The sequence below is a fragment of the Callospermophilus lateralis genome, chromosome 14 (genome assembly GCF_048772815.1).
Source record: "Callospermophilus lateralis isolate mCalLat2 chromosome 14, mCalLat2.hap1, whole genome shotgun sequence".
Taxonomy (NCBI): Eukaryota; Metazoa; Chordata; class Mammalia; order Rodentia; family Sciuridae; genus Callospermophilus; species Callospermophilus lateralis.
Genome location: NC_135318.1, coordinates 24860210 through 24886672, shown reverse-complemented (window position 1 = coordinate 24886672; position 26463 = coordinate 24860210). Strand labels below are relative to the sequence as shown.

Below are 26463 nucleotides of genomic sequence, written 5' to 3'. Positions count from 1 at the left end.
TTTATTTGAACACACATTCCTATTTACTAAATTTAGGCACAAAAATATTATTATAACACTAGATAAGTAAAAATTAAGCAGTTGTCAAAGATGGAAAACAATATGAATTCTAAAACCCTGTTAATAAAAATATAATTAGTAGAAGCATTTTGGGAAACAATTTGGCACTATCTTGTAAAGTGACATTCACATATTCTCAACTCAATAATTCCCATACTAGATAGAAAGCCCAGAGAAATAATGAATGGGTGGTCCAGGAAATGACATACATAAATATCCATAGTAGTATTGTACGTAACAAGAAAAATATGGAAACAATCCAAATGTCCAAAAGGAAAATGCCAAGTTATGATTTATCCATCCAAAGGGACACTACTCTTCAAATTAAACTGAAGCTATAGATAATGACATGAATCATAAAAACACAGTAAGAAAAAAAAAAGGACATTGCACAGAACTACCTGTCAAAATGTCACCATTTATAAAACTGAAAAAAAACAAAATGAAGCAGCTGACTTACAGGCCTACAAAACATGAGATTAAATATGTATATATAAACATATGATGTATGTATACATATACACACATACATATATAAAATATAAAAATATTTTAAAAGGCTGGGGAGGTGGCTCAGTGGTTAAATGCCTGGTACCAATAAAAAAGGAATAACTTCATGTAGAAGAAACACAGCAAGCACCACTTTATTTTTCTTTTCTTTTCTTTTTTGGTACTGGGGGCACTTAATTACTGAGCCATCTCCCAGCTCTATTTATTAATCCCCAGCCCTTTTTATTTATTTAGAGACAGGGTTTTACTAAGCTGCTTAGAGCCTTGCTAAATTGCTAAGACTGGTTTTGAACTTGCAATCCTCCTGCCTCAGCCTCCAGAGTCAGTGGGATTATAGGCCTGTGCCACACTGTGAGCACCACTTTAATCATGTGATCAAAGTGAAAATTACCAGGAGCAGGACAAATAAAAATTATATTCCAGCTCCTGGGATGCAAGGAGAACCACAATGTTTTACATCTCTAATCTCTGCTAATAATGTATAAGATGAATCTAATCATTTTTAAAAATAAAACAAACTCAAATTGAGGGAAATTTAAAATAACTGGCTTATAAATTTCAAGTGTTAAAATCATAAAAGTCAAGCAAATATGAGGAACTACTGCAGACTGACAAAAACTAAAGAAACATGACAACTAAAGGGAATATGTACAGTCTAGACTAGATCATTTGTTCTAAAGGAGATTATCAAGACAAAGGCAAAAACAGAATGAGGTCTGAAAATTAAATGATTAAAAAGTATAAATAGTAACTTTCAGTTGTTTTTGTTTTGTTTTATTATTTTGATACTGAGCATTAAATTCAGAGATGCTTTACCACTGAGTCACATCACCAATCCTTTTTTTTTTGAGTTAAGGTCTCACTAGTTGCTGAGGCTGGCCTTGAACTTGTGATTCTCTTGCCTCGGCCTCCTGAGTTGCTAGGTTTACAGGCATGCACCATGGCACTTGGTTTAACTTTCAGATTTTGAAAGCAATATTGTGGCTATGTACAAAAACATTAGTATTTGTTGGAAAAACACTAAATTTTTTCAAGGACTTGTTCTCAAAAGTTCTTTGCACTGCCCTTCCATTGCAACTTTTTTTCAAGTTTATTTCAAAATATTTAAAAAAAAAAAACTATTTCCATTACATATAAGGTTCTATAATACTAAAAATTAATTTTACCCAAATTCTACAATAAAGGAAAGAAAAGAATGAGTATACAACTAACAGGAGATTCCTAATCTCTTAATTCTTTAATTGGCTGCCCAAGAATTTCCTATCTTCATAAGCACTTACCAAATACCCTATTTATCCAAAAATCTTGTGACCTTCTTGAATAAAAATTTCCCCAAACCCATGAAAACAAACATGTGAGGTAACCAAGCCAGTCATCAACTTACCAGACTCCAAGAATAATAGCAAGCTCTTCAGCACATAAGTCAGGGATCTGAAACTGCTCACAGTCTGCTAACTTTATCTCATTCAAAACAGTGTCATCATTGAGCTCAAGATTCTGGTGGAATACAAAAGAACATATTTATACCAAAAAGTAAAATTTTATTCACTTAACAAGATGGTACGTCACAGATGACTAGGAGGGATAACGTTAACTTTCATTTTTGTTAACGACTACATAATGTCTACATATGGTCAGTAGAATGTTTCTTATAAAATACATATTTGGGAATAATTTACCTTGTAGAAGGGAAGATGTATTATCTACACCCTAAGAATGCACTAACAATAACAATAATTGGGAATAGCTGGGTACAATGATGCACACCTATTCTGTCGACCACTAGGGAGGCTGAGGCAGGAAGATCACTTGAGTCCATGTATTAGAGACCAGACTGAGTGATGCAGTGAGAGAGACTCCACTCTCAAAAAAGAAAACAACAGTGAACAGCAGCTATCCTTGACTAAGCCTACTATACAAAAACCCCTCTGCTGGTCATTTTACAAACATTTGCTTATTCATCCTCACAAGAATTATAAACAATGTTTTCTTTTCCCATGTATACATAAGAAAACAAAGAATCAAGAGACTTTAAGAAGCTGATCCAAGGTCACAAAGTATGTGGCAGCATCAGGATTCAAAACCTGATCTTTCTCTCTAATTTCTAACATAAAACATCAACTCCCTAACTCCATTTCTCAACAGTATAGTGTGATCAGCTGTGACCGGTGTTACAAATAATAGGACATTAATGACAGAAATATCAAACTGACAAAACTGAATCTAAAATTTATATAGAAATGGAAGAGTCCTAGATTAGCCAAAACAATTTTAAAAAGAATAAAGGCTGGGATGTGGCTCAGTAGTAAAGCATTTGCCTAGCACCTGCAAGAGAGTATTTTTTTATACCTTTATTTTATTCATTTATTTTTATCTGGTGCTAAGGATCAAACCCAGGGCCTCGCACCTGACATAAAGGTAGATACATAAATGAATGGAAGAGAATGCAGTCTGAAATTTTAGACCCATGTATACGGTCAGTTGATTTTCAATACAGATAAGTAGGTAATTCAATAGGTAAAATCTTTTCAATAAATGATTTTGGAACAACTGGAAATCCATTTGGAAAAAAATGACCCTCCATCTTTATCTCATATCACATAAGTCAAAATTGATCACAGACCTTAATATAGAAGCTAAAACAGGGGAAAACAAAAACTTCTAGAAGAAATCATAAGAGGAAATCTTAAAAGTCTTGGGGTAGACAGTCGTCCTTAACTAAGACATGTAAGAAAAACATAAACAATTATAGAAAAACTCTATAAAATAGACTTCATCAAATTAAAAACTTCTAATCTTTGAAAATAATATTAAGAAAATGAAAAGCCAAGATTGAGACTCGAAGAATGTACTGATAAAACACATATCTGCAAAGATACTAATACTCAGAATAGGGAGAACTCTTGGAACTCAATGAGGAAGAAAAATCACCTGATTAAAAACTGGACAAAAAATTTATATAGCTAGTTCAGAAAAGATATTATATAAATAACCAGTAAGTGTACACACACACACACAATTCTTGACTATAGTAGTCAACAAAGAAATACTGATTAAGGGCTGGAGTTGTGGCTCTGTAGTAAGAGTGCTTGCCTAGCTCATGAGAGGCACTGGGTTCAATTCTCAACACCAGATATAAATAAATGAATAAAATAAAGATCCATCAACATCTAAAAAATTTTTTTTAAAAAATAAATACTGATTGAATCAGGATAAACTAGTAATACATAAATATTAGAATGGCTAAATTAAAAAGTTAATTTTAATTAACTTTTAATTTATGTTACTTTTAATTAACATAGTAAATGTAGACAAGGACCTAGAACAATTAGAACTTTCACACATTGCTGACAGAAATACAAAATGATACACCGCAGAAAAAACTTTTTGTCATTTTCGTATACACTTACCATTTGAGGTACCAATTCTACTAAGTAATTACTCAAGAGAAATGAAAACATATGTTTATGCAAAGATCTGCACATAAATGTTCACAGCAGTTTTATTTGTAATCGTCCAAAATTGGAAACAGCCCAAATGTCTGTCAACAGATAGATTTTTTTAATTATGCTATATTCAACCAACAGAATTTTATTCAGCTATAGGAACTACTGACACATGCAATCATACAGATAAATCTCCAAAACATGCTGAAAAAGAGGCCAGATACAAGGGTACATACTGTCTGATTATGTTCATATGAAATTCCAGAAAAGGTAAACCATCTGTAGTCACAGAGAGCAAAACAATGGTTATTCAGGGCCAGAGAAATGAGGAGCTGACTACAATGGTGCAATGCAGAACTCTTTAGAGCAATGGGATTATCTTATCTGTATAGTAAGCATATACATTTCTTTGCCAAATATTGAAGTGTATAATTAAAATGGGTCAACTTTTCTGTAAGATACACCTCAATAAAAGTGATTCTTTAAAAAATGAATCACCCAAAACCAATAAAACCACAATTGAGATAACACTACAAACTAACTCATCAGAATGACAAACATTCAGGACTGACACCACCAACTACGAGCAAACAGGGAGACCCACTGGTGCTCTCCAGCACTGATGGGCAGAAAGTAAAACTGGACAACTACTTTGGAAAAGAAATTAGTAATCTCTCACAAAGTTAAAAATACACTTACCACACAACCCATCCCTTCTATTCCTAGTATTTACCCAAGAGAACTAAACACTTGTTCAAAGACTACACACAAATGTTCCAAACTGCTGTACTCATAATAGCTACTAGAAACAACTCTGGTGTCCATCAACAGCTAAAAAAATAAAGGCAGTTACCCATACAATGAAAACTACTGAGCAATAAGTGGGATCTAACTATTGTTATTATGACATGGATAAATCTCAAAAACATTATGCTAAATGAAAGAAGCCAGATACAGCCGAGTGTAGTGGCTCACACCTTTAATCCCAGGACTCAGAGGCTAAAAGCTGGAGGATCCAAGTGTGAGGCCAGCCTCAATAATTTGGTGAGACCCTAAGCAACCTGCCAAGGCCCTATCACAAAATAAAAAGGGATAGGGCTACAGCTCAGTGGTGAAACACCTTTGGGTTCAATCCCCAGTACAGGGGAAAAAAAGAATTAAAGAATAAAAAAGAAAAAGGATAGAAGCCAACTACATGATTATATTGATGTGAAAATTTAGAAGCAGCAAATTTGTGACAAAAAAAAATTGATCAGTGGGAGAGAAAGTGACTACAAAGCAGTGTGAGGGGACTTCCGGGGTAATGAAAATGAATCTGCATTTTCATTATGGCAAGGACTACATGGTCCTATGTGTTCTTCAAAATTCACCAAACTATATTTTAAATAGGTGTATTTTATATAAAGTATTTCAATACACTGATTTAATTTTTTTTTCTATTTCAACACATATAAAGCTAAAACAAGGAAGACTTTGGGAGCCAAAGGGAGGTAGGCAGAAACTCCCAGTTTCAGAAGGCTAGAAATTTATCTGTGGCTAAGAAATCAAGCTTTAGAAATGGGGAAAAGGTAAGCATTTCAACTCCCTGAATCACAGGCCAAAGAAGCACCTATCCCTGCCCACCCTGGGACTCACCCTCACTGGAGATCTCACTTTGATCTACAAGGCTTTAAGAGGACCTGGAAAAACACAAAACATGGGGCCACCCCTCAGTCCCCAATGAAAACGTTCCTCCCTGAAGAGCAGCAGCCTTAAAGGCAAGGCTGGCAGGTGTACAGCACACCCTGCTGGTGGCCATTCATTTCACCTGAGGCCTTTCAGAATTTTTAAATGAAGTAACATGTAATTTGAAATATTCTGACCATCATACATAAAATGTTAAAAAAAAAAAGATAACCTAATACATAAAAATACTATCCTTGTAATATTACCAATATAAAATTATTAATTATATACTATACATTCTTTTTTCATACAGTCTGCTCTCTGATAGATATTTTACAGCACATCTCAGTTTGGACCAGCAAACATCCAAGTATTCAATTGTCACATGTGGCTAATGGCTGCATACCAGCCAGTGAATTCCTAGAGTACCCCACAACTCTTACCTTTTTATATCTTTACAATATTGTATCAACTCTTTATCTGTACCCAGTGTTTAATAATACATTCATAGAGTATCTTATATATCTAAACTGATACTTTAACAAAATGTAAAGTGGGAAAAACAAATGAAGAAATAATATAGTAACCTTCCCAAGGGCTCACTAGACCCTTCCTGTTAGGAACCCAGTCTCTTTGCCTCCATCACACAAGACCTAAGCCTATCAATATTAGCAATAGGGATCATATATTTGCCAGATACAAAGAAATGATCAAAATAGTTTCAGTCTTCATTGAAGAGTCTCTATGTTCCTCATTAGCTCTTCTGAAATTAAAATGAGTCCTCCACAGTACCAACTTATCTGTTCTACAGGTCCCCCATATTTAACTATTGTTCTACCCTACTCCCACTCAATCCTTGAAACATTCTATTGAATCAAGAAATCAACACATAATCACTACCAGTATGTGGGACATACCATATTCAGCATTTAATGTGCATTTCTTCTCTGTGGCAGCATATGTGTATTTCTATTTTTTTGTGAATTCACACTTCTAATTTATTCTCCCTTCTTCTCCATCCCACAGGTGAACTACTGAAGAACAGAGATTGTGTCTTTTGATTTGTATAGTAGGATTGCATATCGTTGTTGGCTTATTGAACCCTGATATCCAGTAGTTTTAGTCTTTTATTAATTTTTCATTAATGACAGACTACAAATCTAGGAAACCCCAAAGGGAAAATATTATGTTCCTCCTGGTAATAAAAATTTCTTCATAGTCCTAATTTTAAGATACATATTTTCACACTATAAATTTCTAATTAGGATATATTTTGGATTCACTATATTTGGTATAGTAATGCTTCATTTTGTTCCTTGAAGAAGAATAGTTATTAAATACACAGTTTTTGTAATCAAATAGTGTTATCAGGAAATATATAACTAATTAACAAACAATCCTATCTTCCATTCATGAGAATAAATGTTTTCACCACACCTACATCACTCAACTTACACTTTCCACCTTTAACTTGTAATTAGCAAGATAACAAGATTATCTGAATATATTTTATTTTAAATATAAAAATATTAAATAAATTCTGTATTAACTTATACACTATAATTCATACATTCCTTATTATAGTCATCATATCCTGTTTATCACCACAGGAGACAATTCTCAATAGGAGAACATAATGAAAAAACCAACAAACAACAAGGTATTACTGATTAAGATGCTTAGATTTAAGAATTAGATCTCCTTTCAAAGGTGCTACTCTGTGACCTAAAAGTCAGGCTTACTACAGCTAACATAAGCTCGGGGGAAGACCTGAAGAGGATCCTATACATTTAAGGAAGAAATAATGGATGGAAGTAGGTATGAGTACAGCTCCTTTACTTTTGAGCATCGACAAACAGCAGTACACATACTCGCTCAGTCATGGCTCTACATCTTTCAGGTAGAAGAGTGTACCCTGTGTAATTTGAGTTCCCACAGTTCTCCCTTCCTTCATTCATTCTCTTCTTAGAATCAGTAGCTATACCCACTGAAGTTAGCACACAACCAAGCAGTGTACTTGGAACAAGTCCAGAAGGCATATGAGCTCTTCAGAGGCCTTCCCTGGGATTAACGACTGCTGCCACTTTTCTCACTCATCCCTAACCTCTCCTTTTGGCATTATTTTCAGCACAGAATAGAATTTTAGTGTTCACGGTACTCAAGGTAAATTTGCATGCTGGCTCTGGAAGAAAGAGAAGCAAAATATGGGCTTCAAAGAGAATAAAAATCAAACAAAAATTTATCTCTACTTAAATTTATCTCTACTTAAGGGTGAAAAAATAAAAGCTCCAACCTAGGATCTTCCCAACTACCTTGAAAAGGTTCTAGAAAAGACAAAATGAAACCTAATCCCACCCATTCAGTTTTTCCATGGTACTCATCTACTGGAACTATTAGACTTAGATGTTAATTGAATTTAATAACTTAAAATCCAACTTACCTTGGTTAAGTGTTCCTGAGGAGTGGGTGATGGACTGAACTCATAATTTGAAAGGACATCCTCTTCCCTTCTTACATCAAGAATCAGTTGTGCCACATAATTTTCCTGGAATCGTGTCCTTTTTCCCAAAGCACCTAAAAAAAATAAAATGAAATTGTATCTACGAATTTATCAATGAGATCCACAGTACAATCCTGAAGAATAATGTTTTCAGAGTGCTTTAGACTTTACGAGGTGTTCTCTCCATGTCACATCAGAGAAACCTGAGGCTCACTGATGTAAAATGACATCAAATTATACAGCAGATCAGCTACAGTGCCAGGACTCAGACTCAGGATTTTTGCCACTAGATTCCCCACACTCATTTCTACATCAAACTACTTTCCTTCTCAAAAATGAGTAATTCGTTAAGTATTGTAGGTAGAGGAACTATTATCATCTCTAAGAACAGATGAAAAGAAGGTTTTCAGGTATATTCACTTGTTTAAGATCACAGGACTTCTCCATATCAGAGCTAGTATTTAAAGTTAGAATCTTTGGATTCTAAATCTCCCAGTCTAGTACTCTATCTGGCTTTACACAGGCCAAAAATTTCTTTTAATGTCTCTGAAATCATATGCTGCAGAGCTGTTTCAGACCACTTTAAGAGAAGCAAAAATTCCAAGATCCATTCTCTGGAAAATATCACATTACAAAGACCCTTGATTACAAAGACCAATCTAAGAAGTCTGGCTTTTATCCTGGAAAGAGTTTGGCTCTAAGTTATGTATCAACCTTTTAAACATATTATGCCAAAAATCATCACCAAAATGCTTTACCACAGGTTTCTGTTTTATAATAAGATTATAGCTAAGTGGGAAAAAAATAAAAGACTGATTCTCATTTTGTATTTGCGAACACCACATTTATATTTTTAAGCTCTTCACCCCAATTTGGAAAAAGAACATATGAAAAACTAGCTCATAAATATACCAATAGTTAAAGCTGAACATAAAGAGTACAACATCATTAACCTCTTAATATAATCCCTAGGAAGCCTCCTTAGGACCAAAATATTTTTTAAAAAACTCTGAAAACTAACCTCACAAGTTACATTATTTATAACTATATTTTCAAATACAGACAAGATTCCAACTTATACATGGCATTGTTCCAAAAGCTATAAGCTGGATATGAAATAACCTTTCCCACACAAATAATGTAAAAAGTGGCTAAGATCCCAGACCAGCCCACAAAGTCATATTTAACTCATTTCTAAAGGATGCACTAGCTCAATTAGAAACAACAAATTTTTGGGTTAAGATTGAGCCTTAGACTTTGTTCCTAGCCTAGGGAGTACAAATAGGTTCAATCATTTCAATTATTTCAATAAATGCACAGGCAATCACATCCTGGGATGCTCAATCAAGGTTCAACAGTATAAATGACTGATTGATGATTTCTGACTTTATCATATTGTCATAGATTAGGGATACAGTAATTAAAAAAAGAAAGCAATGTTTCTTATTTGGCATTAAGAAGAAACAGGTTTTAGGAGAAATTCTATAATTCACTCATTAAATTCAACATGTACTTATTGAATACCTTCTACATGCCATACAATGGTCTAAGACACTGAAAACACATCTTCTCATAAGGAATATAAAATGAGATTACATGCCAGTAATCCCAATGACTGGGAAGCCTGAGGCAAAAGGCTCTCAAGTTCAAGGCCAACCTCAGAGACTTACCAAGGTACTAAGCAAGCAGCAAGACCCTGCCTCAAAATAAAAAAATAAAAAGAATTAGGGATACACCCCAGGAGTAAGGAACCTTTGGGTTCAATCCCCAGTTAAAAAAAAAAAAAAAAACAGAGGATGTAGCTCAGTGGTAGAATGCCCTGGGCTGCACACACACACGCTTAAGTAATACAAAATGGAGTACAAAACAAGCACAACAGTTGGCACTTACAAGAAAGGGCAATGCAGAAAGGCCAAACTGAACTTGGGAGTCAGGAGAGGCCTTTAGAGGCCCACACTCAGAACCAAATGGTCAAAGTTCGTATGTGAGCTGCCTGGCTGCTATCTGTTACTAACAGGTGTCTAACTAGATTAGAACAATAAATGGGAATCTCTGGGCATAAAGAAAATAAATTTGTTTTAAAAATATAAATTTTTAAATAAAATCTTTAAAATCTATTTTTGTAAGGAAAAGAACAAGCTATAGAAAATCAAATACAGCATACAGCAAAACTGACAATGTATACACTGGTTTTACTATAAAAATAAAATCAATTATTCACAAAAGGTAAAGTCTTACCTGTCAAATCAATATGCAACTTGCCGATATCTTTAGCAATATTGAACTGATCTGTTGCTTTTTTATACTCATAATAATATAAAAATATATATGCACATTCCAGATGGAATTGAATAGCCAAATATTGACCCGAATCACCTACAAACAGATTGTCTAGTTTCATCACTGCAAGACAAAAGGTAAAAATTGAAAAGTAGAATAAATAAAATGTTGTGCCTACAATATTAAAGAATATATTATATAGTTTCTGCTCTTGAAGAATTTTAAATGTGCAAAGTAAGCAACACAAAAATAATAAGAGCTAGCATTCTTGGAGCTCTTATATACTCCAAATATGCAGCTAAGGACATTATACACATTGCTTCTTTTATTCTGTAAGTCTTTTATTCTATAAGTCCTAGGAGAACTGATCATAACCTTGGTCTTTAGCTTAGAATGCTTCTCCTCATCATGCTGCGAAAATATGGCAAAGAATGTGGTAATTCAGAGTACTGAATGAATCTATAAAGAACTTAGAAAATATCATGAAGGGGAGGTTAGCTTAGTATACCTAAAAATTTTTTCCCTAAAAAGAAAAGAGGAATCATATATACATCCATATACATCTAAGAAAATTACAAGTATAGGATAGAGAATGAATCAATATTGTCTTCACTGTCAAATTCTGACCTATTTCTCTAAACACCTGAGATGAAAAAATGGGAGATAACAACTTCTAACATAAGCATCTGAAATAAAATGGCTGTCAAAATTAACAAAGGCGATAATACAACACCACACACCAGGTTACAAAAAAGTCTAACAGAACAACTCATTCAACTGATTCCCAAAACCAGAATTCCCGACTACAATATCCCTGAGAAGCCATCCTTCACATTGTTTATAGTACTAGAATAGTCAGCATTTCACCAAGCAGTCTATAAGAATGAATGCACAATGAAGGAATAGAAAATGTACTTCAGAGAGCTGGAAGGAGGATAGAAGTGTTGAGGTGATGCTGCAAAAGCCTGCTGTACTTCATCAATGAGCCATTTGGCTACAGCAAAACACTTATAGAAAAGAAAGAGATACCCCTTTGTCCTACCATAAACTAAAATTAAAATGGGCCTGAAAAACAAAGACAGTGTTTTTCTATTTCCTCCCAGTCCCTTAAAATAGAATCTCTGGTCTCTGAAAACAAGTCAAGATATACTTGTCTCACCACAAAAGACGTGTGTCAAACATTAACTTCTCAAACATTAACATTAAGGCATTCAAACATTAACTTCTCACCGTGAAAACCCTTCAGCAGATTTCATCCATGCAAGTCAACTCACAAAAAGCTGAACCTAATAATACCCAATGCTTCTCACAAGGGCTACTTTCTCTTAACTTTCATAACTTGTTCTGCTCATTATTTCTGAGGATCCAGACATTACTGTAATAAATAAAATAATGTTCTATGACCTTAGCACAACTAGAGAGTGACACAATCTTGTTTCATTGTCGATAACAATAAAGCAATCTCCCACAACAGGTTCTGGATACAAAAATCAAGGGATGTGAAGGTAATCCAAGGTTTTTAAAAATACTCTTTCAAATATCACAAAAAGGCCGTATCTGCATTTAAATTACACAAGTCTAAGGAAGACTATCAAATTCAACTGTCCTAATAACACAGAAAATAAGTCACATAAATGCATAAATTTGGTTTTATGTGGGCTGGGGATGTGGCTCAAGCGGTAGCGCACTCGCCTGGCATGCGTGCGGCCCAGGTTTGATCCTCAGCACCACATACAAAGATGTTGTGTCCGCCGAAAACCAAAAATAAATAAATAAATAAATATTAAAAAAAAAAATTTGGTCTTATGTATCTACCTTCCCTCCTACATACCTACATCAATTCCTACCAACCTATCCACATATATATGTATATATCATCAATACAACCGGCTGTGACCCTGTACTCCTATGCTTTCTCTGCAAATGTATTCAGGAGTCAAATATTATCAGATTAAATAAAGTAGGGAAATAGATCCTCATTTTTTTTTCTTGTTTTGTCTACTTTAAGAAGTAGCTTAGGACCTGGTGTTGTGGATCAGTAGTAGAGTACTGGCTTAGCACATGCAAGGCCCTGGGTTCGATCCTCAGCACCACATAAAAATAAATAAATAAATAAAACAAAGGTATTATGTACAACTAAAAGAAATAAATATTTAAAAAAAAAGAAGTAGCTTAATCTGCAGATTCCAGCAGCAGAGTCAACTGCCTCCTAAAATACTGCCTTTAATAAAATACTTTAAGAAGATACTGCCTTTAATAAAAACACTTAAAAAGCTAAATTTAAGTTTTCTATATACTGTCATGTAAATGGTCATTACAAAATACGTAATTTGTTTTTCCCATTACTGTGACTCAAACCAGGACCTGGTACATGCTAGGCAGACACTCTACCACTGAGTTATATACCCAGCCTTTAAAGTAAGTATTCTTCAGTGAACAAAAACTAAATAAAAACTGCAACCTTAGGAAGTGAGTATGAAGTGCAAACATTTTTTCCCCTGAAGCCATTTGCCAAACCCTAAGGACCTTTGGGTTCCATTCTATAGCTACAAGGAGCCTCAAAGAGGAGGGATGAGGGGTGGACCCGCCCAAAGTAAGCAATCCAGGAGCTCTACTCCTAAGGCTGAAAACCAGAGAATTATACCTTCAGTGTACAGTTAAAATAGAGATAAGGCTGCCACACAAAGAGGACGGACGGCAAGCAGCACTGTGTGAAGGGAAAAAGACTCATCCTAAGGGCTAGGGCTGGGGCTGGGGCTGGGGCTCAGTGGTAGAGCGCTTGCCCAGTATGTGTGGGACACTGGGTTTGATTCTCAGCACCGAATATAAATGAATAAAATAAAAGCCCATCAACAACTAAAATAATATTTAAAAAAAAAAAAAGATTCATCCTAAGAATCAAAATAATAACCCAGCTGTCACGAAAATCTTTAGGCCAAATTCAGGTGTCTACATAATCCATGATTTCTCAAGCTAAGCATACAGGTTCCCAGAAAAGTGGCAGAAACAAAGGCCAAACCTCTTCTGAAACAATGCAACTTTATTCAGGATTCAAAGAGTTATCCAGGGGCTGGGGATGTGGCTCAAGCGGTAGCACACTTGTTTGGCATGCGCGGGGCACTGGGTTCGATCCTCAGCACCACATAAAAATAAAATAAAGATGTTGTGTCCACCGAAAACTAAAAAATAAATATTAAAAAAACTTCTCTCTCTCTCTCTCTCTCTCTTTAAAAAAAAAAAAGAATTACCCAGGTAAATTTCCAAGAAACATTAGCTCATAGAAAAGAAAAACAAAGAAAGAAAAAGAAAACCAAAAAAAAAAAAAAAAAAAAAGCCATAGAACCTAAAAAATAAAGTACTGACACCTTTAAGTTAGCAGAAACAAAAGAGAAACAGCCCCTAAGAACCTTCAGAATCTGAAATTACAAGACATAGTACATGAAATGTTTAATAAACAACAAGAAATAAAAAATTAAGCCGGGCACAGTGGCACAAGTCTATAATTCCAGCCACTTGGGAAGCTGAGCATACATAAAGAGAAATCCATCCCTAGTCCTAGCATAGTCAAGTGAAAGAATCACAAATCCAAAATCTTCAGAATAACGAAATGAAACTGATGTACTACTCACAAAGGAAAGCAATTAGACCAATAACTGACTTCTACACACCAACAAAGGGAATCAAGAGAAAACAATGATTATCTTCATGGTGCTACCTAGAACTTTTAGCCAATGCTTCCAGAGGCAGGGTCAAATAATAACATCGTCAAGCAAACAAAACCACAGAGTTTATTACCAAGATGATAAACTTGTGGAGTAACTGCTACATCACTTTAAGTAACTTACAGTATACAAAAACATAACTTTTGAGTTTTGCCTCCCCTAAGCAGAAAGAATAACATTGCCCACAGGCAGATAGGAAAAGAGCCAAAGACAGCAACCTAACTTCGCAGTTTCAAACTTCAAAAGATTGTCCATCTTTCAAGTTTAGAAAGTAAGAAAGCTGAGTCACTGTACAAACAAATTTTAAGAAAGAGTTGAGGCATTTATCTATTTTTGAAATTTCTGATAAAGAATAGGAGTTGAAGCCAGGTATGGTGTTACAACACCCATAATTCCAGCACCTCAGAAGGCTAAGGCAGAAACATCACAAGTTCAAGGTTAGCCTCGGCAACTTAGCAAGAGCCTATCTCAAAGTAAAAAAGTGGCAAGGGCAGGGGACATGGCTCAGTAGTAAAGCACCCCTAGGTTCAATCTTTAGTAACCCCCAAGTATTCAGAGGAAACATTTTCCAATATTAATTAATCTACTGATGAATATATGCAAAAATCTGAAGAGTAAAGAACAATGAAAAGATAGAAAAATCATTGTTTCACCAAAAGCAATGATTATCCAAGTTATCCAACTGACATTCCCATAAAAAGCTGAATCTCATGAATATTATCTAGACCATGTGCTGAGAGCCACAGCGGAGTCTGTATGGCCCCTGGCATTTTGCCAACAGTATTGATTGACAGGCGAGGCATTACTATCTGCCTCTGCCGCTACTTTTGAGTTCTCGCACTACTTTCGAGCTCTCGTGGGGATTTCCAGGGATTCCCCGAGAGTTCCCATTAGTTGTGGTAGTGCTGGAGTATTTTCACTCATGGTGTCACCGGTGGTACAATTTTTCAAAGGAGCCATCAATTGGCTTAGTGTCATGGCATTTGGCATGCTCCTCCCTTCTACTAGTGATGGTCTAAAATTTGGGGGCCAACAGAGGTGAGGCAAAGAAACTCACCCCCCGACTGGTGCAAAGGCCTATCCACAAGTATGGCTGTATGCTGGACCGGTAGTCAGTGACGGGTATGATCCAATTGCAGTGGTACCAACCTAAGACAGGAGGCTGATGCCTAGAGGTCAGTTCATCCGATGACGGGTAAGAACCATATGCTGAATTGGACTGCCTAACAGGCACGGTCCCTAAGCCACATTGCTTGTTGTTTAATTAAACAGAAGTGGGGAGATGCTGAGAGCCACAGCGGTGTCTGTATGGTCCCTGGCATTTTGCCAACAGTATTGATTGACAGGCGAGGCATTACTATCCGCCTCTGCCGCTACTTTTGAGTTCTCGCACTACTTTCGAGCTCTCGTGGGGATTTCCAGGGATTCCCCGAGAGTTCCCACTGGTTGGGGAAGTGCAGGAGGAGGGTTTTCCGGAGGAGATATTTCCTGCTGCCCGGTTCCTGCACCAGCCTCGTGGCATTCGGGAGAATTCCCCAGGAGCTTGTGTGAGGTTTTTTCTTGCAGTTTAAAAATAAAGTTTGTTCCTGCTTCAGTGGCTCGTGATTTGTGCCCAGCCAGACTGCGGCAGACATGCATAAACAAAAGCAAAGAACTATTTTCAGATACGTTCTGCTCTCCATAAAGACAGATTCAGAAACAACAGTAGGTATGCAAAATAGTCCAAAATGTATCTAAACTCACAAAGTAAGGAAACATGATAGCTGATAACTTGATCAGACTACAACTAGAGTTACAATGACACCCACTATAAGATCTGGTACAAATAAACTAACAAAAGTGTGATCTTAAGCCAAGAATTACATGATTTCTTTGATCAATACATGGTTATTGAGCAACTACTATAAAAATACAAACAACTGAAGTTTATGGCACAATCATCAATAAAACTGATCAAGGCCACCTTACCTAAAATCATTAACAAATTCTCACTGCTGTTAGGATAAACACAAATTCTCAGGCACGCCCCATCCTGTCCTACAGTCCTTGACCTCTATCTCCCACACAGTTCTCTCTCTGCTCTAGCTACAATGACCTTCCTTCAGGCCTTCAGACAAATGATACTAGCCTTCATGGTTCACAGAGGCACTTCTTTTTAACATCAAAAGTACAAAGTAAGTCAGAAGCTTGGGTGTAAGACGCAGAGCATATCATGTTGAAGATGAGCGGGTGGCAGCGACAGAGCCAAAATCAGTTCCAGAACCTAAGGAGAAAGTGTTCCAGAAGGAAGTGTATCTTCATACATCACCACACCTGAAACACCTGATCCAACTGCAGAGATGGCAGCTGAGTCATTGCCCTTCTCCTTCTAACTAAGGAGAAAGAGAGAACAGGGTAGAAGGGGAAACAAACAGAAGGGAGACTTTTCTAAATACACCTCATTATGTAGTTTTGACTCTAGAATGATGTAATTGTTTTACATATCCAAAAATTAAAGAAATAAAAGAAAAAAGTATTCCCCAAAAATTGAAAACAAATGGAAACAAGTAACCCTTATTTCAAATAAGCATTAACCAACTCTAATTTATACCCCACAAAAAATCCTCCTCCTTCTGACCTCTGTGCATCACCAGCTTCATTTCCTATTGCTGATCCCTTCAATTTTTCTATCCCTCTCCTGCCTCTCTCTTTCCCAAGTATTTCCCTCTCTTCCATCTGTATAATCTTTAACTACATCTATGAAGTTACTATATGTTCTTAGAATTATGTTAGATTGCCAGGTGCAGTGGCACACACCTGTAATCCCAGAGACTTGGGAGGCTGAGACAGGAGGATCTCGAGCTCAAAGCAAGCCTCGGCAAAAGTGCAACTCAATGAGACCCTGTCTCTAAATAAAAACACAAAATAAGGCTGGGGATGTGGGTCAGTGTCGAGTGTCCCTGAGTTCAATCCCTGGTACTGAAAAAAAAAAAAAAAAAGCACACTAAAGGGCTGGGGCTATAGCTCAGTGGTAAAGTGCTCGCCTAACACCTGTGAGGCGCTGGGTTCAATCCTCGACCACCACATAAAAAATAAATAAATAAAATAAAGGTATTGGGTCCATCTACGACTAAAATAAATTATTTATATATATAAAATTATGGCACGCTAAGCTGGGCCAGGTGGGACATACCTGAAAGCTCAGCTCTTTGGGAGGGTGAGGAAGAAGGATCTTGAATTCCAGGCCAAGTAGGGGCAACACAGTGAGATCCCATCTCAAAAAAAAAAAAGCACACTATACCACCTTCAGTTCTACCTCACAGAGTTGTTATAAGGAATAAACTAGTTAAAGATTCAGAACAGTTGTACACACCCTAGAAATGTTAGCTGCATTATCATTACTGGTTACTACACTGCCGATTAGCTTAGAATTGTAATGGAAAGAGTGAACAGGACTTGGACTCAGAAACTCCAGGACATAATTCTGGCGCTTGGGCAACTTCTCTGAGTCTTGATTCTTTGTCAGATGAGTTAGTTAGACATCTCTAAAGGGCCTTTCCAAAGCAAAGATTTCAGACCAGGATAAGTGTTTAGGAATGAAAAAGAGGGATAGATACAGAACCCTTAGGGAAGAACTAATAAGATTTAAGAACTGGCTAGATATGCAGAAGTGATGGAAAAAAGTGAGTCAACTATGAACACAAAGTTTTAAGCTCTGGATGACTCAAGGTTTCAATAAAAAGAGGAGCAAGTTGACCCAATAGATATATATTTATTATTGTAATAAATCTGTAGGTTCTTCATGGAAATTAATATTCATGACCTTCTGGATTAAAATCTCTTCTCATGAGATTATTTTAATGCTATGTTAAAATGAAACCCCTACCAATAATTATAATTACAGATAATCATATATGTAGTACATTTAATGACATTCATTTCTAAGTATCAAATTTATGAAAAATAAATCAATGTATACATCAGTCACCAAGACACTAAGCTCTTGAACAACTCTGAATGTGGAAACAATCTAACCTCAAAGTCACACAGCTGCCTAGAGATGTCAAAGCAGAACACACTGACAAAACATTTTAACCTGTTTTCTCTAAGTGACTTTATGACTTCATTTCCAAGCGGCTAAGCTGTAATATTCCACTTTATGCACTATATGGAACACGTTTTCAGTATCAGATCCCACAATAAATTATTGTGGTCCCTTAAGTACTCTCTAGAGAACTGTGGTTCCATTTAGTATGACATTCAAAAGAATGCCTTAGACAATGCTGAGGAAAATATTTTTTTTAAGACTCTAACCTATTTCTATCACAGTTGTGATCAGACCAGCAAAGAAATGCTGACATTCTAATAGTCACTATGTCATTAGGTTATACTGATATAACCTTCCTGGACAAAAATTTAAAGCTCACAGTTGTTTATAAAATCTTTTGCATATGTTTCATACACTGAAAAAAACCCTGCCAACTTTCTGATGACCCTTCAAGGGTAACATTTCAAATATAATGGACCTCGAACAGTATTTCAGTTATGACTATTTGGTCAATATTTGGGTCAAATCCCAGAACAAAACATTTTAAAAATAAAATTGTTTATGAAATATCATAGTTTAATAATATCTACAGACCTAGTTAGACATAGCCAGAATGTCTAATTATGTCTAGTCACCAATTTATGACTAGATAAAATAAAAAATGTTGTTGATTAGCCTAGAACAGCAACATAAAAAAATTCTTAGTCACAAGGCAAAGCAAATGATATGCTGAAATATATTGCAGAAAAAAACTACGGCCACTTGGGGAATGAGTCACATAGAGTCATATTTTCCAGATATCTTGGTTAACTATTTCTGTTTTAGAACTTAATTTTAAATCTAAGAATAAAATTACATACCATCTGGTTCCTACCTTTTAAAAAGAAAAATATGTGCCAGGTATGGTGGTACATATCTGTAATCCCTGAGACTCAGGAGGCTGAGGCAGAAGGATCACAAGTTTGAGGCCAGCCTCAGCAACTTAGCAAGGCCTCAAGCAACTTATTGAAACTATCTCAAAATAAAAAATAAAAAAGGCTGGGGATGTAATTCAGCGGTAAAGCACCCTGTGTTCAATCCCCAGTAGCAAAAGAAAAAAGAAATTAAAAGAAAGATGCAAAAGGATGAAATTTTTCTTGAACTTTTTTTTTTTTTTTTTCTTTTTTAGGGCTTGGGTGGTAGCTCAGTGGCAGAGAGCTCACCTAGCACATGGGAAACCCTGGGTTTGAACTCAGCATCACATAAAAGTAAATAAATAAAATGTAAGAGATTGTGTCCATCAACAACTAAAAACAATAATAAATAAATAAGTTTCTTTTTTTAGTTGTTGACACCTTTATTTTATTAATTTATTTATATGCAGTGCTGAGAATCGAACCCAGTGCTTCACGCATGCTAGGCAAGTACTCTACCACTGAGTCAACCCAGCCTTCTTTTACTTTTTAATATGGGTCATTATTATAAAGATTAGTCACCAAAATATGGGAAAGATGTGTTCATGTATGCAAATATAACTTGGCGTAATATGGAAAGAACATAATGTTTTATATATATAGTAATTGCACCACGTGATTTCCTTTTTTAAAAAAGGAAAGAAAGAAAAACCTCCCAGTTACACCTTGCTTTTTTCAACAACCAATTTTCCATAAAGGTATAATGAAGCAGAGGCAATTAAATAATATCCTATGCAGTATTATATAACTACCTCTTTACAAAATTAAATAATGGATTGAATTCTTATGTCATATCCTTCCAAATGATTTCCTTAATCTCTGAAAAATCTAATTTGCTTCCCATTACTACTATGGACATTCAATTCATTCTTGGCTTTCAAAAATTCACCTAATTTCATGAACAAGAAGCTTGTCCCCTCACACTTAGTTTGTTTATGGAATGTATATCACTTCATTTCAAAAATATTTAATAGCATGTTCGGGATAAAACATTCTACCCAGTTTTCATTGTACTGAGGAAAACAATGTGTCTGCAATAGGAATATCCAATCCAAATTTTCTCCAAGTACCACTTCATTTTTCATTTTGAAGAGAATGCCCACCTAAGCAAGATTCAGCTTCATACATATCTCTACAGGATCAATTTTCTCATAATTTCTAAAATATTTGACTTTTTGAAAAACCCAGCTTCAGAAGTTAGACAGAAACTGCTACTGAAATGGAGGACAAATACTTCTAGGTACCAACATTGCTCCTTAGAGAAAATTCTCCAACTTCTCCCTAAATATTGCACATCAGACTCAATAAATATTACCCGTTATTATTCAATAAATATGTAGCAATTATTTACTTTTTTATAGGCACTATGCTAAGAGAAGCAATTTTTTAAAATTTCAGTCCTCAAGAAGCTCACAACTCTAAAGTGGCCTACAGCCTTAGTGGAAATATGCGTGGTTCAGTAGACTAAATTTGCTCATAAATATCATTCATAATCCAAAAGTATTAAATCAAAGTCTTTCTGCAGGAAAAGATCAGTTGTTTTTCAGTTATTATTTAAGAAATATCATATAGAAAAATATTAAGTTCCTTACATATAATAAAACAACAGTAAGTCCCAGGAACAATTTTTTTCAAATACAATATTTAAGTGATCTACCATTGCCATGTTTGTTCCATAGCCTTGTAGTACCTAATATCTTGAAAGAATATAAAGTCAGAAGATGAAAAGACGTCCCATGTTCTTGAATGGACAGAATTAATATTATTAAAATGGTCATATTTACCAAAAATGATCTACAGACTCAATGCAGTCCCCCTCAAAATAATAATGACTACTTATATCAGTAAATAGCAGAAAGATCAGTAGAGTAGAGGAAAGGAAACAGGAGGAGGGAGGAGGGGAGAGAAAGTACTGAGGACTGAATTAGAGCAAATTATATATATATATATATATATACTTTTATAATTATATCATAATGATTCCTTATATATAACTAAAAAGAGCCAATTAAAAAATAAAAGCCAATGACATTTTTCATAGAACTAGAAAAACCAATTCCAAAATTCACTTGGAAGAATAAAAGACCCTGATGAGGGCTGGGGTTGTGGCTCAGTGGAAGACTGCTTGCCTAGCACATGTGAGGCACCAAGTTTGATCCTCAGAACCACATAAAAAACAAATAAGTAAAATAAAGTGTCCATCTACAACTAAGAAGATTAAAAAAAAAAAAAAAAAAAAAAAAAAGACCCTGATGAACCAAAGTAATTCTGAGCAAACAAAGCAATGCTGGAGGCATCACAATACCTGATCTCAAATTATACTATAGAGCTAGAGTAACAAAAACAACATGAAAACTGACATGAAGAGCAATAGAATAGAATAAAAATACAGAGACTAACCCAGGCAAATATAGTCATTTGATACTCTACAAAGGAGCCAAAACATACCTTGAAGAAAGACAGCCTTTTTAACAAATGATGCTGGGAAAACTGGATATCCATGTGCAGAAGAATGAAATTAAATCCCTCTCTCCCACTCTGCACAAAAGTCAATTCAAAATAGATGAAACTCCTAGAAATTAGACCAGGAACTTTACAACTACTGGAAGAAAACACAGGTCAAAGTAACAGCACAGGCCTCAAACCTATTCGTAAGTCTTCTTTTTTTTTTTTAACATTTGCAAATGCCCCTACCAGATGTATCAAATCTTACTCTCTGAGGATGGGAACTGAGCCTATAATCTTTAAAGCTCCTCAAACTTCAGTCTGACACAGCCACCTGACACAGATCTTGGGTTAGTTTCCTATTGTTTTTTTTTTTTGTTTTTTTTTTTTAAAGAGAGAGTGTGAGAGAGAGAGAATTTTAATATTTATTTTTTAGTTTTTGGCGGACACAACATCTTTGTCTATATGTGGTGCTGAGGATCGAACCCAGGCCGCACGCATGCAAGGCGAGCGCGCTACCACTTGAGCCACATCCCCAGCCCTATTCATAAGTCTTCTAAAGTCCAAGAAATAAAGCCAAAAATCAATCCGTGGGATGGTATCAAATTAAAAAGCTTCTGCACAATCAAGGAAACAAGAGTAGTATTAAGAGAGAACCTACAGAATGAGAGATCTTTGCCAGCTACTCTTCTGACAGGGCATTGATCCGGAAAATATAAAGAACTAAAAAAACAACACCGTAAAAACAAATAACGCAATCAATAAACACACACATGAACTAAACAGACATTTCTCAAAAGAAATACGAATGGCCAACAAATATACACAAATAAAATGTTCAACATCCTTAATAATTAGGAAAATACACATCAAAACTACATTGATATTTCATTTTTCTCCAGTTAAAATGAATGAAGAATACCAATAACAGCTGGGCATGGTGGCATGCCTGTAATCCCAGCCACTCAGGAGGCTGAGGCAGAAGGATAAGAAGTTAGAGGCCAGCCTGATCAGCTTATCAAGACCCTATCTCAAAATAAAATAAAAAGAGGTGAGATGTAGCTCAGTGGTAAAGTGGATCCTGTGGTTCAATCTCCAGTACCAAAGAAAAAAAAAAGGAAAGGGTTCAAGAGACAGGGAAATAATATCGATGAAAATTAACAATGAGTATCAATATAAAACAACATCAATGAATCAATTATACTGATTGAATAATATTTTCCTTATTTTCTCTTTTTTGAATTATGTATAGATGTTCATTTTTATCTAAGATTAGTATATGTTAATGTATTTTTGTTCAAGAATAAAATAAAATTTGGGAAGCAAGTTCAACCAATCATGTATAGCTCAGCAATGTTACCATACAAGCTGTAGTCCTCCCCCTGCTTCTGGGCTGCCTTGTTGCTAATGGGTTACTCCTGAAGAAAACAGATCACAGAAAAAAGATCCCTTCCAGGAACTTCTTGCAATTATACATGTAAGTATGTGTGACATATACCCTCATGAATATGCTCCCTCTGTCAAGTAAAAAATCACTACTTCTCCACAGAAAGTGATACTAACCACCACTCCCTCTTCCCTTAAACAGACATACTCACAGGAATACCCATTCATTCTATACTCTTGCAATGGGAAAGGAGTAAGGGGTTTGGAATCAGAGAGAGAGAGCTAAAATCAAATCCCATCCCTGTAAATCAGTAATTCTTTATAAAGTCCAAGTTAATTTATTTTCAAATACTCCTTCAATATGAGAGAATCTGTTCTTGTTTTTGACAACTTTTGCCAAGAAATATCATTATAAAAACCCAAGGGTGAAGGAACCCAAGATTCTCTTCTTTTTCAAAGTGCTTCCTTAGAGGGTATGAAAGGTATCTACAACATTGATATTTGTTTGGTTTACAATCATGTGGTAAACTTTTCATTTGTTTTAGGCACTTTTCCATTTAACATTATATATCACCAAAAAAATAATAAGACAAAAATGTAAAACTGCCTTCCTACTCACTATTATTCTCAGAAAATATATTTTCTATCAAAACAAAAAAATTTAGTCTTGCTCCTTGTTCTCAATAGGGTAACAAGATAAATAACTTCCTACTCTGGGTAATATAGTACAATTTACTCCAATTCAAGTTACTTAGGCTTTTAAAAAAATAAAGGAAGTTTACATTTGCTTTCAAAGAAACATTAAATTAAAACACAAAGGAAAATATTAAAATACCTTTAAGAAATCACAGTGACCTGAATAGAGCAAATCACCTTTCCAAGTAGATAATACAAATGGAAGTGACTTATCTTTTTTAAATTTAAAAGATCAAAGGGAATTCTATATTATACCACCTAATAATTTGCAATATTTCATATCCAGAAAAAATAAAACAACTTCAAACAAAAACTCATTCATACCTGTCAAAGAATAAACTAACAAGGAATGTCTTGCCAAGAAATTAGAATGGAGCTACATATCCATATCAAACAATAATCCACTACATACCTTGATCAATACAGTTTTCAGCAAGAGCAAAAAGCTGAGGTGAACGCTCCTCAAGCAACTGCTGATGGATATTCACACATCTCATAGTCCACCATGGCAAACTCTAGAAAAAAACAGGTAAGCTGAAATAAAAGGACACTTTAGGGGGAAAAAAAAAAAAAACTTTTATTATGTAATTGAGACTAATTTTTTAGAATTTCTTACATGCATGAAATTTATTCTTCAGTAAGTTTATCCACCCTCTGCTAAGTTTTCAATATCAAAAACACTTCTAGTGTTTTTCATTAAGAAAATACCTCATTTCCATTCTCTTAAAGGTTGAGATTTTTTTTTCCTACCCACTTGGGCTTCCTGATGCTATTTCATAATTACCATCTCCTGCTTTAAAATATGTCTGTTGTAGCCAGGTGTGGTGGCACATGCCCATAATCCCACCTACTCAGGAGTCTGAAGCAGAAAGATCACAAACTCAAGGCCAGCCTAACCAACTTAGCAAGATCCTGTCTCAAAATACAGAATAAAATGTGCTGGGGAATGTAGCTCAGTTATAGAGCACTTGTCTAACATGCCCGAGGCAGTGCCACAAAAAATTTAAAAATTAAAATTAAGAAAAAAATGTCTGTTGTGAGCATCCTGCTCTGCTGTGGCACTCTGCCACCACAACAACAGACATTCCAACTGCAGGATGCCTCCTACAAGAACCCCCAGCAAATGTGATCATTCCATAATCTGAACTTCCAACACATCATTTGCCTTCCCTTTACAAACACATTCCACTGTATTTATGCAAGTCATCCTTAGTTTCAATGCCATTCACTATCTATCCAACAAGATTAGAAATCAAGTCTTACTTACCTTTGCATCTTCCTTAAAGTAATGTATTTTGCACAGCCCTACAGTAAAAAAATACTGTGGATTCAGATATTCACCAAAATTGGGAAGATTCCTTCCATACCCTTGTGAAACCTCTTCATGAATCCTTCTCCTGATCTTCTGCCTCTCTGAACCTCAATGCTGGTCCTAGAAGTTGGCACCACATTGCACAGCACTGGTTTTTTAAGTGTATAACTTATATCTGAACCAGAATGCATTGTATACAGTGACTTGACTAATGCACAGAAGGAGCACATAGCAGATTTTTCTTATATTTTCTTATGCTTGTTCTTACAAAATCAATTCATCTTTATTAAGGACTAGGAATGTAGCTCAGTGGTAGAGCACTTACCTAGCATGTACAAGACCCTATGTTCAATTCCTAGCACCAAAAAAAAAAAAAAAGAAAGAAAGAAAGAAAGAAAGAAAGAAAGAAAAAATAAATATATCCTTATTAGGAAAAAAAAGAAGAGGAGCAAAAAATAATTAACAAAGCCAGTATAGAAATATACCTGCATTGCCTAATGCCATACTCTTTCCCTAGAAAAATCCATGAGAAAGTTTATTTTCTTCTAGACCTTCCTCTATGTGTATACATATGTCGAGTTATAATAGGTTTGGGAGAGGATGTTGTTTTGTTTATGTGGTAATAGGGACTGAACTCAGTGGTACTCTGCCACTGACCTAGATCCTCACTTAGCTAGACACAGGGTCTCATTAAGTTGCCCAGGCTGGCCTTGAGCTTTCAATCCTCTTGCTTCAGCCTACTAAGTAGCTGGTATTACAGGCATGAGCCACCATGCAGGGCCCAAAAGTATTTTTTAACTTGGAACTTAATTTCTTGACTAAAGGGGTTCCCTCCTAAATGGCTACCCAGCATAATTGCATCAATGACAATGATGCAACCATAAATGAATTTTAACTCGATAATAAAATTCTTTCAAATTATTTATGCTGTTTCTTGAGCCCATTTAAGGAAAGGTGGAATTATCTAACACAAAGAGTTTCAAATCATTTTTAATTAAGTTCCCTAAGGTGTCGCTTCATTTTCCTTCTTTTTCCTATCACTAAGGCTAATGAAGTCAGTTTACATTTCAATTATCTGTCCTGTATCAGCTGTCAGCAACAAGTGAGTCATCTTTGGCAGCAAAGTCTTCCCTTTTTTAGCTATGGGAATTTAGATGCATGCATCCAACTCAAAAAGATTGGACTTTTAAGAAAACATATGACCTAAGATGCTAAACTCTTAAACATCAGATCTATAAACATTAACTCTTAACCCAAAATTATCATAAGGAGGAAGAAAGTGTAAAACAAATATAGAAAGCACAGTTGATTTTTCTACTAGAAAATATAATGACCCTTTTCTATTTGCCAAAAGTTGCTTAATAAAAAAAAAAAAATCAGGCATTAATAAAAAAGAAAACCAGAAATCTTATTTCAGATAATTTCTCAATCATAGTCCTGATTGAGAAGTCACACTAGTGA

At 35.3% G+C, this 26463-nt stretch overlaps 2 protein-coding genes across 2 annotated transcripts in view; one reads left to right on the top strand and one right to left on the bottom strand.

Annotated features, from left to right (window-relative positions):
• Positions 1-26463, bottom strand: part of Ttc27 (tetratricopeptide repeat domain 27) — a 167829-nt gene that overhangs the window by 129028 nt on the left and 12338 nt on the right. Inside the window, exons 5-8 of the mRNA XM_076833443.2 lie at positions 24103-24205; positions 10420-10584; positions 8122-8255; positions 1955-2067 (exon numbers count right to left, since the gene is read on the bottom strand). Coding sequence (XP_076689558.2) covers positions 1955-2067; positions 8122-8255; positions 10420-10584; positions 24103-24205 — 515 coding nt within the window. The remainder of the gene's footprint in view (positions 1-1954; positions 2068-8121; positions 8256-10419; positions 10585-24102; positions 24206-26463) is intronic.
• On the top strand, positions 16396-16542 carry LOC143379945 (DDIT3 upstream open reading frame protein). The gene has a single exon (XM_076832722.1). It carries the CDS (start codon positions 16396-16398, stop codon positions 16498-16500), a length of 105 nt encoding a protein of 34 aa, XP_076688837.1. The 3' UTR covers positions 16501-16542.

Coding starts and splice junctions, on each gene's coding strand:
- LOC143379945 (XM_076832722.1), top strand. CDS start 16,396: ATGTTGAAGATGAGCGGGTGGCAGCGACAGAGCCAAAATCAGTTCCAG.